Below are 19,581 nucleotides of genomic sequence, written 5' to 3'. Positions count from 1 at the left end.
TTATTACTGAATAATAACTGTTTTTTAAGGAAAGAAAAGAAACGTCTAGAGGGCCCCCAAAGCTGAGCGCGACAACATTGTGCGTCCCGGGACCTTCCTGGGTACACTCACTGTTATCTTCCTTCTCATTCTACCGGCCTTCAGCTGGGCTCCAGGTGAACGCTCGTTTAGGTCACCATCTGGACTCTAAGTAAACCGTACGCCGCGGTGGGTCCTGGGAAATGTAGTCCGGGCTCTGCTGAGTCTCCCACTTCCGCTTCCGGCCAGCGCTGGTCTTCCATCGTTTCTTACGCACTGGTGTGTAAGAAAAGGGATGTGAGTCTTCTTGGAAGTCTCCTTTCCGGCCGCAGGAACAGAGGCTGGATGTCTAAGACCTGAGGGGAAAGGGGCGATGTGTGGCGGAGGGTCGGAGCCAGGGAATTGTGACAACTCGGCCTAGCAAAGAAGGAGTTTGAGGAGGCGGAGCACGGAGCATCCCGCACTGGGATGCGGGGCGGAGCTTGGGCCGGCGGGGCTCGGGCCGGCAGTCTTCGGCAACCCAGGGCTGGGAAGCGGACAGCTCCAGGCCGGCAGCTTTCGGTTCAGGCAGTTCTTTCACGGTAGCCGCCCACTGTGCCGTGTTTTTTGTTGTTGGTGGTTTTTAAGCCTTAATTACGTATTTTTCTTGTTTTTTTTTTTTCTCTTAAAGATTCTCAGAAAGGCCAGTAGAAGATTATTTCCTACTTCTGTACTAATTTTAGAGTTTGCTGCCTGCAAAGTCTATAAAGAGCTGCAGAAGTTGATTCTTCATGTTCCGTATGTGTTCTTTTGAGATTATTAAGCACTGTACAAGTTGCGATTGCTGATGGATTGTTGCTGGTTTTATTTTGTGGCGTCGGAGGCACACACAGGTTGAATGCCACACTGTCACACGGTCTGGGAGAGTCACAACTCTGAATTCAAATCTTGAGGCTGTGTCCTGATTCTCATTGCGTCCTGGAAGCTACAGTGGGGGCAGGCATGCAGACAGGACCCAAAGCAGCGATGGTGCGGGCCCTTTTCTCTGTGTCCGCAGACAGGGAGGTCCCTGTGCCTGCACTCCTCAAGGAAGGGGTAGGAGTAAATTACTGGAAGGTAGATAAAAGGAAGGCGTAGATTAAATCCAGTTGGTGCTCAGAGATTTCTCCCTGTGGTGCGTTGGTGATAAAATCGTGTTATTTCACCTCTCTTCTTTCACAGCCTTGCTTTCTTGGGACCGTTCCTTTGCCAGCGGGAATTGCATAGAAGAGGAAGGAATAACGCCTGGTCTCTTGACCTTAGAGCTCAGGTGAGTAGAACTTTGGTTTTTTGTTGTTTTGTTTCATGGAAACGCCAGCTCTCTTCCGAAACAGAGGCCTGCTTTTTTTGACAAATTCTTCATCCTTTTTGTTTTGACAAATGCCCATTCAGACCCTTAAGCCATAGCTGCCTTCCCGCAGAAATAGGTTTCTTCTAAGGTTGAGAAACTTCCAAGTGTCTTAATTTAGTGTATTCTTTCCCCGGCTCCTAGTAGTGGTTCATTTGCTCAGTAAATCATTCAGGCTTACATTGTTTCAAGGCTGTGCTAGATTTAGGGAAGAAATGAGTACGGTAACTATAATGGTTTACATTAATTACATGCTTCTTATACGCAAGGTATTATGGTGAGGGCTTTCACTGCTGTATCCTTGATGCCTGGCATATAATAGCCTGTTAATAAGTATCTGAATTAGTAAATATTTAATTTGCTCAGCGACTTTGTAAGTCAGATATTATTAGTCCCATGTTACTGATAAGAATGCGGAAGCTTAGAAAGGTTAAATACCTTAGCAAGTGTCACCTGACCGGCAGTCAGGGCCTTTGTACTTACACTTCTCTCTGTAGTTTTCCCAGCCTAGACCTTTGCACAGCTTATTTATTTTCATGAAGGTCTTAGAGACCATCCATGACAACCTGATTTAATGTTGTCCCCCCACACCTGCCACCTGTGTTTAAGCCAGGAGAGCTTACATTCTGGTTGGTAAACAAGAATCTATCACATTTATTTTATTTTCTTATATGCCCTGTTTATAATCAAAGATCAACTGATGTGTAGACTTGTTTACTTACCAGAATGCAGGCATCATAAGAACAGGTACCTCGTCCCTCTTAGTTACTGCCTTATCCCCAGCGTTTGTCAGAGCGTCCAAGATGTAGTTAGACACTGAATGTATATTTGTTAAATTAACGAATGCCTGTATTCTTAAGGTAGTGCTCAGATGAACGAATAACAGGAATGATAATAGTTTGTTGAAGATTTTCTCTGAGCCAAGCACTTGATTATAAGCTTTATTCATATAGGTATTCATGTGTATGTGTATGACAAAGACTTCATTCTTTTAGCTCTACAAGTAAGAAGTATTATCTTCATTTAACAGAAGAAAGAACAGACTCATTCAGAAATTTGTGTCGGTACATTTAGTGTCAATACAGCTACAAAGTGTCTGAGCCAGAACTTAAACCCAAGCCATTTGACACTCCAATATTGAGAGACAAGAATTGCAACTTGCAAAACCCTGCTCCTTCATTTGCTATCTGGATTAAAACTCCATAATTTTCCCATGGTCCTCAAACTTTAACACCAGACTCATCTGATTTCTCGTCCTTTTCATCCCCACACAGAGTATTCATTCATCTAGTCCTGTTATTTCTACCTTTGCAGTATCTCTTTCTCCCATTACTTTTTTATCCCACTGCCTTTGTTGCAGCCATTTTTATCATCCTTTTTTTCTCCCCAGAGTGAGGTCTGCACGGTCAAGGACTGTATCTTTCTTTATAGTTTGGGCACCAGACACATAATAGAATTTCAGTAAGTGAGTGCCATCTTCCTAGCTAGAATTTCAGCTGCTTGAGCGCAGAGCCCTTGTCTGCCCTGATCACTTGTGTTCCAACACACCCCGCCTGGTCCTTCACATGTAATTTACTAAGAGAACGAACTGGGGAACAGAATCCTTTTTGCTCTGTAGTTGGTACCAAAAGACCCGGGTTCCAAGTATCAGCAGGCTGAGTTCAGGCGAGTCCCCTCCTCCCATTTAAATAGTTCCTGAGGATGTGGTTCCACAGTGTAACAGTTATCACATCTCCTTTACATGGAGGAGGTCCAGGGTTCATGCCCCAGTGGAGCCACAGTCCATGGTCTATGACCATGCCATTTTGAATAAGCCTGATGTCTGATCTTGGAAGCTAAGCAGGGTCGGGCCTGATTAGCACTTGGATGGGAGACCACCTAGGAAGACCAGGTGCTGTAGGCAAAAAAGAAATTTTTAAATAAATAGTTCCTGAGCTCCTGCAGTGTGCCTGGAGATTAAAATCACAGCTCTCATAGAGCTCATATCCTACTGAGCACAGAAAGACAGTAAACAAGGGAAAGACAGTAGGTTAGAGGATAAGGTTCACAGAGAAAAATGAAGCAGGGAAGGGGCTTCGCGAGTGCTGGCAGAGGGACTTGCAGATTCAAGTAGGATAGTCAGGTGACATCATTGAAAAGATGGTGCTTGAGTAGGGGCCCAAAGGAAGTGAGGGGTCTGTGGACATTTGGAGAAAGGGAATAGCAGTGAAGGCCAGGAGGTGGGTGCGTGACTGGTCTATTTGAAGAACAGTTAGGAGACCAGAGGGGCTGAGCAGAATGAGAAAGGAAGGAGGAGTAGGAAGTCGGGTATTGGGTCACCAGAATAGTGCCCGGTCTGTTGGCCATTGAAAGGGTTTTGGTGAAGGTCTTGGCTAGAGGAGTGACATGACTTTATTTATATTTACAGACATCACTCTTCAGAGCATTTGAGATCCTTTTCCTTGCCATATGTTAGCAGTTTGGCTCAGTAAACACTCATAAAAATTAAAAAAAAAAATCAAAAACAAAAAAACACCACTGTGGCTACTGTGTAGGAAATAGACTGTGGGGAGCAGAAAGCGAAGCAGACCAGGTAGGAGGCTGTTGCAGGAATTCAGGCCAGAGGTGATGGTGGTTTGGGTAGTAACACTAAGGAGAATTGGTCCAATTCTGGCTATAATTTGAACGTATTTGTTGATGTATTTGAGAAAGAGAGGAATTGAGGATCACCCCCAAATATTTGCCTCTCTCACTTGAAAGATGAAAGGGACCTCTAGAGGCAAAGCTGGAGTTTGTTAAGTACTCCTATCGATGTTTGAAGCCATGAGATTGGATATGTGTTCACCAACGGAGTGAATGAGTACAGATAGAGAAAACTTCCTGGACTAAAGCTTGAGGCAGTCTAACCTTTAGAGGTCAGGGATATGAGGAAGTTTTGTACAAACTAGAAGCCCCTGGAAACCCTGAAACGCAGCCACTCAGATGCAGTTTAGCACATGATACTTAAAGTGTCATCTCTGGAGCAGCCATATTAGCATCACCTAAAAACTTGTTAGAAATTCAGATTCTTGGACTTCACTGCAGAGCTCTTGATTCAGAATCTTTGGAGGTGGGGTCCAGCAATCTGTTTTAACCCATTTCTCGTTTACCCCAAGAATACTCGCCGGTGGTGCTTGCAGCTGCAGCGTTTACCCTTAGATAACTCACGGATTACAGTCCTAACCTGACCCCCAAAGTCAAGTATTGCGTTTTTATTCTTATTTTCACATCACTGTAGTGTATTGATAGTCTTTAGAAACAAATGACATCCTTCTATTTATAGCATTCAGGCTTTAGTAAATTTACATTTTCAAAATTTAGTAATTCTCGATCGCTAAAACAAAAAATCCTAGAAAATGTAATGTTCCTATGCATGATGTTAAATTAACACTGGCAGCGAGCTGCACTTTTGCTAAATGGAAAAAGGGTTACCAGTTACTCATGGTGTTGGTGCACACCGAAGTTTGCAGAGCCTGGTCCTGGGGGTCCTAAAGAGTTGAGTTTAAATGGCTTGTTAGAGATTTGGCCTCCGGGTAGGAGGCAGCATGTTGCCTAGCCTTTGACACTTGCCTCAGAGAGCAGTCCCAGTGTAGGGCAGTGCCCCTTGTGTGACATGGAGAGATGCTTGCCAGAGTGGGCTGTGCAAAGGTCTGAGACTGATGGTTAGAGCAAAGGTGGAGACTTGGCCTTCTGAAGCAGTACAACCCAGGGTATCTTATGAGCAGACACCCCAAGAGTGTGTGTCTGTGTGTCTGAATTTACCCTGTGGCTTGAATCTCAAGAGAAAACAAGCAAGGCAGGAGGGAGCTCGTGGTCAGTGTCTGCGTGACCTGCTGACTAGCTGCAAGCTGGTTCCAGTTCTCTTCATCTCCCTGCCTCGTATCCTGTGGATGGAATGTGCTAAGTGCATTCAGTGTGCCAGACCCGTGCAAGATGGAGAAGTAAACGAGGAGGCCTCAAGTCCCGTGATGATTTAGAGGTCTTCACAGGACAGGCAGGCTATGTCAGAGGTGGAAAACCACTAATTTAAACAGTGTTGCCAGGTCCTGGAGTGATTCATTTGCTCTGGTGACAGGAGAAGGCTTCGTTTAGAAAAGGAGTTCTTGAACTTGAGTCCGTGGGCATAATGCAGCAGGTCCATGACCTTGAGTGGAGAAAACATTTACTCTAGTTGAACTGAAAGTCGGCATTTCCTTCCATTGTGACCGTACACAGCAAACCACAAAAGTATTAGCAGACCTGTGATTTTGTGATCCATGCAAATCATACGTGTTTTTATATCATAATTACAATTCATATAGATATTTCAAAATATCGTTTAAGCTCACTATTATTTTCAAATTTTAGTAGTTAATTCATGGTTTTTAATGTGTTAATAAAGAAGCACATACTGGGTGTTTTATTAGTTTTGAAGGTTGTATTCCAGTATAATTAGCATTTAAAATAATTCCATTTTTTTGTATTTTATGCATTTAAAACATTTATCTGAGTAGGAGTCCATGAGTGTCACCAGACTGCCAAAAGATGCTGTGGAACAAAAAAGGTTGTAAACTCTGATTTAGAAGACATTTGCTGAGCTGTATTGTGATTTTTAAAATCCTTAAGGACAGGATGTGTTTTTATTTTGTTTTGTTTTGTTTTTTGGTGGGGCTTTTTGCAGCCTCACAGTCTTATGCTATTAAAACTTTCACATTTGGGTTTTCCTTCACAGGGCACATGTCCCATATGTTTGCAGGATCTCTGCACCCTTCCCTAGGGCCCAGTGTCCCACTGCGAGACTTCTGCTGCTGGGCCCTCCCTGCAGATGCCTCTGTGACTGTCCTCAGCCAACCACAGCATGCTTGGCTCTCTGGCCTCTGAATCTCTTCAGAGCAGGGACTGTGCCTACAGATACTCAGTAAATATCCACTGAGTGAATGCTGTCCAGAGAGCGTGAACCCTGCTGGAGACCCAGAGCACAGAAGAAAGAACTCAGATGATGTCGAGTTCCCACCTGAGCCCACAGGTCCCTGGAGCATGGGAACCAACCAGGCTCAGGGGAGTGAAGGTGGAGACAGGTGCTTGTGACCTCAGGTATCCGTCTGATGCTCCTTGGAAGATCTTGGAAAGTCTCGAGAATGAAGAAAACCTGGGTCTTCTCCAGCTTAGGAAGATCAGAGGATAAATAAAATTGCTGCCACTCTCAAAACCCTTGGGAGTGGAGACCATGGAGACTTTGACCCCGAGGCGTGGGGAAAGCGGTGAGCGTTAATGAAGGGTGTGGGGTCGGGGCGGGTGTCTGAGTCAGGTGTGTAAAGGGAGAGTTAGGTGGGTGGGGAGTTGGCGTCACAGGAAAGGAAACCAGTGTGTGAGGGGGCAGATGTCCCTGAGGCACAGGCGGGCATCACTCTTCTCATGCTTCTTTCTCTTGCAGGTCTGCTTTCTCAGGCCTCAGTCTCTTCCCAACTCGTAGAGCACAAGACCGAGTTCCAGGTGGGTTGAGTTTTCTTTTTTCTCCAGAAATACCACTGTAGGCATCAGAGTAAATGTCTTCATCCTTTGGTAGAAGGAAAAAGAGAAAAAAAGTGTATTGGGGTGAATATATTTTATCCCTTATTGCATTTATCAACGAAATAGCTACTTTCAAAAGACCTTAGTGAAAAAGACACCTGAATGTTTTTTTTTTTTAGTATTTACATTAAAATTTTTAAATCTTTAATATGACTGTAGTTTATTTTTGTAAATGGCATAAGGTTGACATTTAACTTCATTGTCTTCCAAGATAGATAGCAAATTACGACGATGTCATTTGTTAGTCATTCATTTGCAAGTCAATTAAATGCTGTCCTTATCATTAGATATTTATGTATTTGTGTATATATGTGTATATCTAAAATATGTATGTATATTATATATTTGAAGGAAGAGATTCCATTCAATTCATCTTTCATATGGCCCTGCCTTCTATACTCTTGTCCATTGAGTCTCTTGTACATGTCTGCATCGTTTTACTATTTTTACTGAATTCTGAAGGAAAAAAATGAATGTTAGAATTAAAGTTTGGCTAAAACTTAGTTGTAATGTTCTCCAGACCAGGTGCCCTTTTTCATGGTAGATCTCAAACACCTTGTTTCAGTTATTTATGCGATCACTGGTCTGTTCATGTTTTCCTTCATTTATTCATTTTGCAAATATATGTTGAATACCTATGATGGGCCAAACATCATTCTAAGCACTGATGACATATCAGCAAACAAAACAGTCAACATCCCTGCCCTCAGGCGGCTGACGTCCTACAAGGGAGAGACAGGTAGTAAATGAATTAAAAGCAAGGTGATTGCTTTCAGGTACTTTAAAGGACATAAGATGACCTGATTGAAAGTATCTGTAGTTATCCAGGCAAAGGGTAATGATAAGTCAGACTAGAGGGGACAGGGAGAGGAGGGCAGTTTTGGAAGAATAATTGGCAGACTTTTTTGTTGTTAATTAGATGTGAGAAATGAAGACAAGGGAAGAATCAAAGATTTTAAGGTAGATGGCACTGTTTACCCACACAGGGGAGATGAGAGAACAATTTGGAAGGAAATACTCAGTTCGAATTGGGCTTTTTTTGGTTCACATTACCTTGTAGCCGTCTAATGGTAGTTGGTTATGGCAGGACTCAGTGCAGAAGACAGAGCTGTACATAAAGATTTGGGGGTTAGTGACTGGTTTACATTTGTCTAATCAATTGCCAACCGATGGCCTCTGGCCCAAGCTTTCTCCCCTCTCATGCTGCCTTGAGTCTTAGGATGGATCTAGGATTGTGCTGGTAAATGTGCTCTGTTTGTGACGTTCCTTCTCCAGAGTGGGAATGTAGGTTCCTGTGGCCTGTGGCCCTTCTGATCTCAGTTGGGCAGCAGTCGAGCAGAATCATGACAGCATGGTTAGTCAGGCTGATTCAGTCCTGACTCTGCATCTATTAGATGGATGTTCCTTGACAATGTTCACTTCTGAGATCCCATTTTTCTCTCTGTGAAACAGGGATAGCAATAGTAACTACCTTGTGAGTAGTTACAGATGACAGATAATAGATCATTTCTAACACTCTAGAAAGCTCTCACTTTCTGTGAGTACAGTGAAGACTAAATGAGATAAATCATAGAAGCACTTAGTCCAGTGCCTGCCTTGTAGTACGTTTGCTATAAATGAAGGTATTAATATTATCTGCTTTGTATCTTCTCATTTTCTGGTAGCAAACACATCTTGGCTTTTATAAAAAGGACAATTATTAATGTATAGTGTCTCCGGAACTGGGCTCTTTGTTTTCAAGTTCTAGCTCCATCTCTTACTAGCTTTGTGACCTTGACCAAGTTACTTCACCTCCTGGTTTAGGGCTCCTCAGGATGACCCTCTCGTTTGGAGATTTGCTGGGACTCAAGGGACTCAGTGTATAGTTTTACTCGTGGCTATGATCTATTACTGTTTTATAGGTACTGTATATTTCTCGAATGAATAATATGTTGACATATATGCACTAAACCTTACTATAGCTACCTCGCCTCCATGAATTTTGTTAAAAGTGAAATACCTGTGGTATCACAGCTCACTCTTAACTTTGTAATACCTTATCACAGGTATTCCAAGGACAGGCTGAAGATAAAGTGTAATTCTGAAGACCTCATAGACGATTTTCTCCCTCTCGAGAAAGCATAAAGCATGTCACAATCTAAATGAAGATAGTGATGATATAGGAACAGCTAATCACTGTATTTCAGAATATGTAACTGCCATTTTTTTCTCACTGGACCAGAGCAATTCACTTAGAAACTTAGGCCACAATTTATAACAAAGGCTGATACGTATGATTTGAAACTACAATTTGAACTGCTGGTTTAGAGGTCTCACCTATTTGGGGAGATGGTTGTATAAATACCTTGGTTGCTTCTGTCAGGGGCTGACAGCAAAGCCCGTAAAAGGTGTATGTGTGGAGGGTGGGAGGCTGTGGCAATAAAGAGTGGGATTCGCCCAACTGCTGTGGAGGAGTGAAGAACAATCATTCTGGCCAAGGTGTTGATTTGGAGTGTGTGCTGTGATGGACACACTGAAGTTAGGCACTGTCAGGTCTCATTATTTATCATAGTCTTTTTAGAGAAAGAGTTGGTAACCTACAAGTTAGAGTCAAATTGTAAAATGTGCAGACCCTGTGATTCAGCCATTTCTGTTCTAGAAATTGCCTTCAGAATTTGTGCTCGCACTGAGCAAAGGACATTCCTTGCTTTACTCTTTGGATGGCCATGGAAGACCAGATAAGTTAGAATTGAAATTATTGGCACCTAAAATTAATAGTACTAGATTTGACTTGCCAAACTGAGTAATTTCTTGATTTCTTGTCTACTTGTCTTAGTGATGCCAAGTAAGTTACAACAAACTTACATTTCATCCAGCGGGTGTTTGTGTTAATGGCGCTTCACATTTTAGGAGCCATTGACCTTCAAGGATGTGGCTGTCATCTTCACAGAGGAGGAGCTGGGGCTGCTGGACGCCGCCCAGAGGAAACTGTACCGAGACGTGATGCTGGAGAACTTCAGGAACCTGGTCTCAGTGGGTGAGAGGAGCTTAACTTACTGGAGTGTTCTCATTCCCTGGAGAAAGGGTATTTTTGGTCTTTGTACATAGGTTAAATCCATTTTTTTTTTTAAAAAACAGTACTGTTATAAGTAGTTTCATTTAGCCAGTCCCAAATCTTGTCTGTCCTTCAAAGGCTTAAAGATCATGGAGTTAGGGCTACATTTTCAGATAATCATTTGTACCTCAAAAATGAGCTTAATTCTTGTATTTTCTTGCATTTTCAGGGCAACAACCTTGCAAACCTGGTAAGATGTTTCATTTGGAACAAGATAGAGAGACTTGGGTGACAGAGAGAGGAACTCTAAGAGGTGCACATTCAGGTGAGAACCAGGGAGCCTGGAGTCCTAGCGAGGCGGTGAGCTTGCCCCACAGAGGCCCGTTCCATGCCCTCAATCTGCCTGTGGATACTGCTGGTACCGTAGTCGGTTTACTGTTCTACAGCTTCATTTCTATTACTCCGTCCCTACCTTCTCAGGGTTCCTTCATGCTTTTCAGAGAGTGACACACACGGAAGGAGTGAGGGGACTTTCTTCCCTCTGATAAAACAGCTAATCAAAGTAAGAGTAAACTAGTGGCAGAGAGACTGTTCCAGAACATTGAGAGTTCTGTTGTATTTCTCAGTTAACTCCATTATCCTGTAAGTTCCTGATTATAAACAGATTCATGTTACTTAAGCCCTAAAATATAAAAATAGCCAACAATATTAGAAAACATAGACAGATTTTTTAAATCATCTAGAACTATATGGTAAAAATGACACTTTGATGGCTCACAACCAATACTGGGGATGAGTTGATATTTTTATGTCTCTGTCCCTTATCAGTGTCATCCGGATTCCTATGTAATATACTCACAGAAGGCATAGACACAGCTGGTCCACTTCGGGGGGGGGGGGTTCGGTGCTTTGTTCCCTTCTCTAGTTCAACCCATCTGTACCCCACTTTAGAGTCACTCTGGGTGGCAGTGTGAGAACGCTAAATGTAGCTCTGAAACCAGACTTCTGCTTTGAATCCCAGCTCACTGCTTCCTCCCAGCCTGGTGGTGGGGGTCCCTTAACAGGTTACTTACCTTTCCGTGCCTTGGTTTCCTCATCTGTGAAGTGAAGATAACAGTGGTTTCTACCTCAATGTGACTCTGCAGGTTAAATAAGTTAATATGTGTACATCGTTGGCACATAGGGGCGGTTATTATAGTAGTCTTAGATATTCCAATTAAAAGCAACAACAGTTTTATTAACTGGAGAAGTGAATATTCTCTGTAAAAAATCTGTTCAGAATTTCTTTTTTGCTTGGTAACTATATGATGAGACTTAGTTTGTTACTAATAGGACTGTGTTAACATTTAGCTTCAAAGCTTATTAATAAGAGCTTCTTCCTTCTTTTAGACATAAAATTAAGTGCCCTGGTAGTTAAGATACATAAAGCTGAATTTTTCTCTCAGCTGTTTTTGGTCCAAGTTTGAAAACCTGATCTTTCTGAGCCAATAGTGTCCTTGTTCTCATCCCAGAATTTTCTTTAACCTCATAGGAGACAATAATGAAAAGGATATGGAGTATATTCAAGAAAGAGAATTAAAGTTCTTTTCAGACAGAGAGCTCTCCTACTGGGAAATCTGGGAGCAGGGGCCTGGTGAATTAACTACGAGTCAAGACCATGGAGTAAATCTTCAAGGGAAAGGCTTCCAGTTCTCAGAAGATGCTTCTCTCTGCCAGGAGCAGGAAGGGTCTTCTACCCAGGGTTCACAAATTGAAAACTTGGTGAATAGTCTTCAGGGAGATGGGCCCATCCATTCGGAAAATCAAGAGTTTCCAGCCTGGAAAGCTGTAAGACCATTCTCCATTCAAGAATCTTGGACTAGAGCCTTTGTGGGCAAGCCTTGGAATGTTCTAGAAAGGTATAAAAAAATTGACGTGGAAGATATAATTTATAAATATGACTGGGATGAGTATGGCTTCAGCTGGATATCAGATTGTCACGATGACCACGGATTAGCTGAAAGAGAGAAGCCATGTAATTGCAATAAATGTAGAAAAGACTTCATTAAAAAGTCCATACTTCATCACCCCAACCCCAGAGGGAATGGTTTGAAAAGTAACGAACGTGGAAATGGCTTTGGGGATGATTCAAACCACCCCACTTATCCAAGAGTGCCATTGAGAGAGAAACCCTGTAAGTATGAGTTTGGGAAGGGCTGGAGGCAGATCGCCTGTCTCGAGAGGCAGCAAAGAATTCCCACAGGAGAGAAATCTTTTAAAAGTAGCGAACGTGTTCGTGGCCTCGGGCCGAAGACGCGCCCTCACAGCCGTCCTGGGGTTCACAGTGGAGAGCTGCCCTTCCGATGCGATGTGTGTGGGAAGGGGTTCAGGTACAAGTCAGTTCTTCTTATTCACCAGGGAGTGCATACGGGAAAGAAACCCTATAAATGCGAGGTGTGTGGGAAAGCCTTCGGTCGAAGCTCAAACCTGCTTGTCCACCAGCGGGTCCATACTGGAGAGAAGCCGTATAAGTGCAGCGCGTGTGGGAAAGGCTTCAGCTATAGCTCGGTGCTTCAGGTCCATCAGCGGCTGCACACAGGCGAGAAGCCCTATACGTGCAGCGAGTGTGGCAAAGGCTTCTACGCCAAGTCCGCACTGCACAAGCATCGGCACGTCCACCCGGGAGAGAAACCCTACAGCTGTGCTGACTGCGGAAAGGGGTTCATCTGTAGCTCCCATCTCAGCAGTCATCAGAAGACGCACACGGGGGAGAAACCCTACCAGTGTGACAGATGTGACAGAGGTTTCAGTCACAACTCATACCTTCAGGCTCACCAGAGGGTTCACACAGGGCAGCGCCTCTATGAATGTGACGTGTGTGGGAAGGGTTTCAGTTACAGCTCGGGGCTCCTCATGCATCAGAGGCTGCACACGGGAGAGAAACCCTACAAATGCGAGTGTGGGAAGAGCTTTGGCCACAGCTCAGACCTCCATGTCCACCAGAGGGTCCACACAGGAGAGAAACCCTATAAGTGTGTGGAGTGTGGGAAGGGCTTCCGGCGGAATTCAGACCTGCATAGTCACCAGAGGGTCCACACGGGAGAGAGGCCCTACATTTGTGACGTGTGTGGGAAAGGCTTTATTTACAGCTCTGACCTCCTCATCCATCAGAGGGTCCACACGGGAGAGAAGCCCTATAAGTGTGCTGAGTGTGGTAAAGGCTTCAGCTACAGCTCGGGGCTTCTCATTCACCAGAGGGTCCACACAGGTGAGAAGCCATATAAGTGCAAGGAGTGTGGAAAGGGCTTCCGATGCACCTCAAGTCTTCACAAACATCAGCGAGTCCACACGGGAAAGAAGCCGTACACGTGTGAGCAGTGTGGCAGGGGATTCAGTTATGGCTCGAATCTTCGTACCCACCAGAGACTGCACACAGGAGAGAAACCTTACACGTGCTATGAGTGTGGAAAGGGCTTCAGATACGGCTCAGGTCTCCTCAGTCATAAGAGAGTGCACACTGGAGAGAAACCGTATCGATGTGACGTGTGTGGGAAGGGCTATAGTCAGAGCTCACATCTGCAAGGCCACCAGAGAGTCCACACCGGTGAGAAGCCCTATAAATGTGAGGAGTGTGGGAAGGGCTTTGGTCGCAGCTCCTGTCTTCATGTCCACCAGAGAGTCCACACTGGGGAGAAGCCCTATAAATGTAAGGAATGTGGGAAAGGCTTCAGCTACAGCTCAGGTCTGCGAAATCACCAGAGAGGACATTTAAGTGAGAAACCTTGTAAGGAGGGGTGAATCGAAGTTTCCATTTTAGAACTCAGAACTTTACATTTGTCTGAGAGCCAACATAGGAGAAAAACTTGAATGCGTCATGTAGGGAGGCCAGCAGCAGAGGCTGGCGTTTTCATAGCCAGCAGCTAGTATGCACAGGAAGGAAAGAACTGGAAGTTCTTGAGTCCGTCAGTCACAGACTTAAATCTTCAGGGGTATGTACAGCAGAGTAGACCTTAGAGAAAAGCTGTGACAGTAAAGATTGTCACTTTCATTAGAGTTGGCCTGGGGGGAGCTTTTACAAATGATAGGAGTAGTGAGATATCAAAGCAGATTATGGATGTGGATTTCTTGGGAGCAGGGGTAAATACCTACAAATGGCACAAGTGAAGGAAAAAATTGTCGCCTTACTAAAACCTTTTAGGTTTTATGAAAATTAAAAGATGATGACATTTGCTGAGGCAAGTCACTTTTAGAAGTCCAGGAACAGTTACGAGGGAAGTTCTCCATGCAGGTATGGGTATTGGATCTCCATCCGTTTTCAACATGTTTTTGTGATTGTGTTTTATCTCATATAGGTAAATTGTTCTTGTAGAGAGGTTGTGCTAACCTTTATTTCATTCTCTCAAGTTTTGAAAACAAATCAATTAGGCTTTTAATTGGAATTGTGTTGAATGTATAGGTTAATTCGAGAAGAATTTGCATCTTTGAAGTGCTGATTTTTTTTTATTTTTGCATTTTAAAAATACTGTTTGTTTCCACTTATTAAAGTATTTTGAATGGCCCCTCACTAATCTTTAGAGTTTGAAAAAACAGGTTCTGAATGTTTTTGAGGAGTACATTTCTAGGAATTGTTTTCTTGCTCTCATGAATATAATATTTTTATTCCACTTCATCTCATGTAGGTTTTTTTTTACATATAAGACAAATATTAGAACATTTTTAAAAATCAGAAATGCCATTTTTAACTTACAAAAATAGCATAGTAAAACAGATCCACCAAATACCGCGTCAGTGGGAATCTGCAGAAACATGTACTCTGATGCATTATTAATGGAAGGGAAAATAGATAGTCTTTTTGGAAAGAATTTGTCAGTGTATCAAGTTCAATTTGTATAACCTTTGAAGTGACAGTATAGTAATTTATACCTGGGAGAGAGATGCACATTTGGGGAAAGGCGTATGCATGTAACTGAGTTTTGTAGTGTTTTCTTACAATAGCAGAAAACTGACAAGTGTTAATGCTCCAAGTGTAGTAAGTTAAGGCACATGTACACAAGGGAAAACCACTAAAAATATTTAGGTGCACTGATCATGACATTGAAGGTTGCCCTCAACTATTTAGTGAACCAGGAAGTTTGTAGAACAACAATTGTAGTTGGACCCCATTTTGTTAACATGTTTTTATATGTGTATATGTTTATAGAGAGACAAAGAAAGAAAAAGATGTGTGAAAGGTCACTGTCACGACTGCTTATCTCTTGCAAATGGAGTACAGGGTGTGTGATTCATTCATGTACTTTTATGTATTTTTTAACAAAGTATATATCAATTTTGTAACAGTAAAGCTATTTTTTTTTGAAAATTAGTCTAGTGGAATAATCCCTTATGGCATATGTTATTATATGTATTTGTTTTCTGTTATTTTTCTGCTGCATGCAGTACCAAATACAAAGTATACAAACGAACTGAAATTTTTGAGTTAGATAACATTGAAAGGCTGCATCTCCTGCTGGCTGGTAGGAGATGAGGCTGTCTGGGTAATCTAGGGGAGTTTTGGCGTTTCCATCCTGCACATTCTTGCTGCAGAGAGGGCAGGGCAGTGTGATGTGCCCCTTGCAGTCTGACTGCTTCATTCAGGTGACTCAGGAGGCCTGGGGCATGGCCTGGGCTGAGCTCTTCTCTGTTGCCTGCAGTGCTAGACAGAGTCTGGGTTATAGACAAGGAAATGGGAAAGGCGCACTTTGTATCTAAATAAATAGTTACAGAACATATTTAGAAGTCCAAAGCAAAGTACTGATAGCAAGAAATGTTAGCTTTCCGACAGGGGCTTTAAAAAACCTGAAGGATTTTATGGAGCACCAGCAGAGGAGTTGGGCTGATGGGGTATATTTTACAGCTAAGAGGACATATATGGACACCTTCCCTGCCCATCCGACCTTTTAGATTTGTGGTTGAAAAGCTTAACTAACTCAGTGGATTTCCAGAGGTAGACAGCAGATTCTTAAAACTCTGGGCAGTATGTCCCCTGTGTTCTGGAGATGGCTGTCAGAATTTGGCTGTGGTCACAGTCATCTCATTGCTTGACCAGGGCTTGGAGGATGGTGCTTCTAAAGTGGCTTTGGTCATCATATAGCTGTGAGCAGGGGGCCTTAGTTTCTCAGTGGCTGTTGACAAGGGTCTCAGTTTTTCATCACATGGGTTTCTCCACAGGGCCTTCATAGCATGGCTGCTAATTTCCCCTAGAGCAGGAAATCAGAGGAGAGAGCAAGCAGGAAGCCACACAGTGCTTTTTATGACTCAGTCTCTGAAGTTGCCATCACTTCTGCTTTGTTCTTTCCATTAGGAGTCACTAAGTCTAAGTCACACTAGAGGGCAGGGGAAATAGCTCTGTCTCTTGCAAGGAGGACTATCAAAGAATGTGTGGCTGTTTCTGCAAACCACTATGTTGTAAGGAGTTACAACATGGGCCAGTAATATAGATGGAGTGGTAGTCTCTACAGTTGGTCCTGTGCTAATAATTCTACTTCCTTTGCCCCTTTGGAGCCTACTAGAGGCTGTTCTTGAGGTACCACTGGGTTGCCTGTCTGCACACAAGTACCCAGGTGCCAATCAGCTCTCAGGGTTTCAGCGGCAGCAAGGGATACCAGACAGTTAAGGGGAGAGTGTTCCACCTGCTACAGAATGGGTCCTATTGGGTGTAGAAGTGCAGTTCTTTTTATGCAAATCCTCAGGAATAAGAGAAGATGTTACTCTCTATTGTCCTTTGAATGTCATGGTAGAATGAGTACCACAAGTTTAAGGGGATTTGGAGAGTTGTGAAAACATCTGTGGGGCAGAGTCAGAAATTAAATGATAGTACACAAAACTAGATGTTGAGCAAGTGGGTTGTGGGGAAGATGAGTGTATAGAATGTAGTTCATAGTGATAGCCAGGTTATATCCTCCCAACAGGTTGATGATGTGGCCATTTTATAAGGTAGAGGCAGATTCAAGATACCTAAGGTGCAGTGTGGAGCTTCTACAGATGGGGAGGTTCTCCTTAGGATAGTATCCACTGAGCAAAAGGAGGCTAAGGTCTTATGAGGCTGAGATAACATGGGTGTGACAGGGTAGGGACAGGATTAACCAACTGTTGGAGTGGCCTCTGCTGCCTGGACAGATGCCTTTTTCGAGGAAGTCATTAGGTCTGAAGGGGTGAATGAACTGATGATACTACCTTATGAACCCCAGAAATCACGACACATCTGACAGTGGCTAGGGGAGGCAGAGAGGAAGAAGCGAGACTCCTTGATACCCCCAGCTCCGACTCCTGAGCTGTAAGTACCTCATGCAGATTGAAAGACTCTTACTTACTCCTTGACCGATGGTTAAAAAGAAAGCAGATGCACAACTTAATCTTGTCTCATCCGTGCGGAGGAGTAAATACGTGGCCAGAGACATGGGGACTTGGCATGTGAAAGGAGACTTCTTTTTCATTGTTAGTAACTGTTGAAATTTTTAATTGTGCAGTTGGAAAAAGAATGTAGAAGATAAAAAAAAAAACACCTTTCTCCCTAAAATATCATTTTCACGTTCACAAGTATGCAACCCTCAGGGTTCACCTAGAATTACTACAAAAGGCAACTGCAGTCTGTTTGGACTGAGGCATTGTGGGCTATCAGATGAGGGAAGTAGGCACCTCAGTCAGGATGCCATCCAGCTGGTGCATGCCAGTCTCGACTGCCAAAAGCCAGGACGTGATGGCAGTCAAATGAGCTCACAAAGAACTTGTACCACACAAGTCTGGAAGACCATCTTAAACATATTCCTTTCCCAGAGGCTGGCGAACCTGAATGACTCTGTGGGACTGATTTTCTAGAAACCTAAGTCCAGGAGAACAACTGATTCTACATTGATTCTAAAATGTCCATGATCAGGGAAAGGACATAGTGGTCTGAGGTGGTGACAGCACGAATGTAACAACAGTTCCTACAGATGAATAAATTTTCTCCCCACAAAAGTGCTAGAAACCAAAGAGTCGCTAATTGGGCTGCATCTGAGGGAGCCTGTGGATCACATAGAAACTGGCAACATGAATTATGTTGCTTCAGGACAGTACTGTCCAGTCGAAATATGGTGCAGAACAACATGGGAGTTCAGTAAGTGGGCCTTCACAAAATAACTTCTTTTACCAGCAATAATGAGTTAGGAAACAAAATGGGAAGGATTATCATTCGTAATAGCAACAAAAAACACTACTACACATTCAACAAATTAAGCTATAAAAGAGCATGGATTTTTTTTTTTAAACTGGTATATCCCAGTGCTTAGAATGGGGCCCAGCACATAGTAGGTGATTAAAAATAAACACAATACACAAAAATTCCTGTCTTCCAGGAGCTTAAATCTTAGGGGGAGGTAGGCAGTAACCAAAATATATGAGTAAATTATATAATATTTACAAGGTGAAGTGCCAAGGGCTGTTGCAGTTTTAAATAGGAGGGCCATAGTACACCTCTCTGAGAGTGACATTTGAGCAAAGAATAAAGGTGAAACAGACCTTGAGACCATTTGGGAAAAGGACATACCAGCAGAGGGACAGATTCCAGTGTTGTTGGGCCAGAATGGACAATTGAGAAAGCAGTAGTAGAGGGCAGAGAGGAATAGGGCTAATGGAGAATTGATTAACTCAAATCTGGAGGATCTACATATTTATCACAAATATTACTGAGGCGTATTAAAATATCCTCCTCCCCCACCCCCAATAAAAAGACTTTTAGGATCACCTAAAATTAAGGATGACTCCCATTTGTGGCAGATACTACTAGATTTTTTTTTTTTCTATTCTGATGAAACAAATATCAAGACATCGAAAGGCAGAGGGCAGAAGGATCTGTCACTCTTGTGTGCCCCAAGTTGCAATGCCATGCTATAGCTGGGTATTATTCCTCCAGCTCCTGGAGGTGAGGGATCTTCAGTTATCTGTCGAGTCTAGAACTCGAGCTGGCAAAGAGAAAGATTGTTCTCATCTGCTTTTTGGTGTTTTCCTCCAGGACCTCTAGTGAAATCCGTATTCAATTTTCTTACCCCATTAAGAAATTAAAAAGACGTTTTCCTAAATAGAAATCTTAAAATCCCAAGGGAGATTTCTCAAACAGAATCCGAAAATCTTTCCGTGTTTTCGTGATTCGTTGACATCTCTTTTAAGAGCCCCTCCCCTCAATGATTCCAGACAGAAGCCACTAGTTCTTAATTCTTTCCGCCCGGGAGAAGGGGAAAAATTACGGGGGCAATGCCATGTCTCAAGTATGGAAGGTTTTCCAGAGTCTCCGTGAATAAAAACAAACAGTGAAAAAGTATTTAAGTAAAATTTGAAAATTGCGTGTTTATATAAAGAGTATGTCTACAGAATAAGGACCTAGAAGGATTTTCACTAAAATGGTAACAAGCACTCGTTTCCAGATGGTAAGATACTACTGTTCCGCCTCCATTTTATCACAGGTGGAGAGTGATTTGTTTTAATTATTATTAACATTTCATCGTCTTATGCTATCGTGATTGTCATTTTATATGAATGGAGACGGACCAGGAGGCCCCTGCTGCATCGCTCCCCGACTGTCCCGCTGCTTTGCGCGCGAGCG

At 43.1% G+C, this 19,581-nt stretch overlaps 1 protein-coding gene across 6 annotated transcripts; it reads left to right on the top strand.

Annotated features, from left to right (window-relative positions):
* Window positions 1-259: 259 nt before the first annotated feature.
* Window positions 260-15,427, top strand: ZNF229 (zinc finger protein 229). 6 transcript variants are annotated; one of them, XM_036232404.1, is made up of 8 exons: window positions 260-297; window positions 689-795; window positions 1,219-1,306; window positions 6,114-6,642; window positions 6,816-6,874; window positions 9,842-9,968; window positions 10,216-10,311; window positions 11,518-15,427. In XM_036232404.1, the coding sequence occupies exons 4-8, from the start codon at window positions 6,609-6,611 to the stop codon at window positions 13,761-13,763; spliced, it is 2,562 nt and encodes an 853-aa protein (XP_036088297.1). In that variant the 5' UTR covers window positions 260-297; window positions 689-795; window positions 1,219-1,306; window positions 6,114-6,608; the 3' UTR covers window positions 13,764-15,427. The 6 variants fall into 6 exon arrangements, with proteins under 6 accessions (XP_036088297.1, XP_036088300.1, XP_036088294.1 ...); XM_036232401.1 differs by lacking the exon at window positions 260-297 and adding an exon at window positions 305-599; XM_036232406.1 differs by lacking the exon at window positions 260-297 and adding an exon at window positions 305-599 and having other exon boundaries at window positions 689-1,026.
* Window positions 15,428-19,581: the final 4,154 nt, after the last annotated feature.

Source organism: Rousettus aegyptiacus, unplaced genomic scaffold (genome assembly GCF_014176215.1).
Source record: "Rousettus aegyptiacus isolate mRouAeg1 unplaced genomic scaffold, mRouAeg1.p scaffold_m13_p_14, whole genome shotgun sequence".
NCBI lineage: Eukaryota > Metazoa > Chordata > Mammalia > Chiroptera > Pteropodidae > Rousettus > Rousettus aegyptiacus.
Note: the sequence above shows the minus strand (reverse complement) of the source record. Positions and strands in the feature narration are given on the sequence as shown.

Bases quoted from the DNA above. Each gene is read 5' to 3' on its own strand.
- ZNF229 (XM_036232404.1), top strand. From the start codon at position 6,609: ATGGAGACTTTGACCCCGAGGCGTGGGGAAAGCG. The intron at 6,875-9,841 runs GTGGGTTGAGTT...TTCACATTTTAG, and splicing joins AGCACAAGACCGAGTTCCAG to GAGCCATTGACCTTCAAGGA. The intron at 10,312-11,517 runs GTGAGAACCAGG...TTAACCTCATAG, and splicing joins TCTAAGAGGTGCACATTCAG to GAGACAATAATGAAAAGGAT.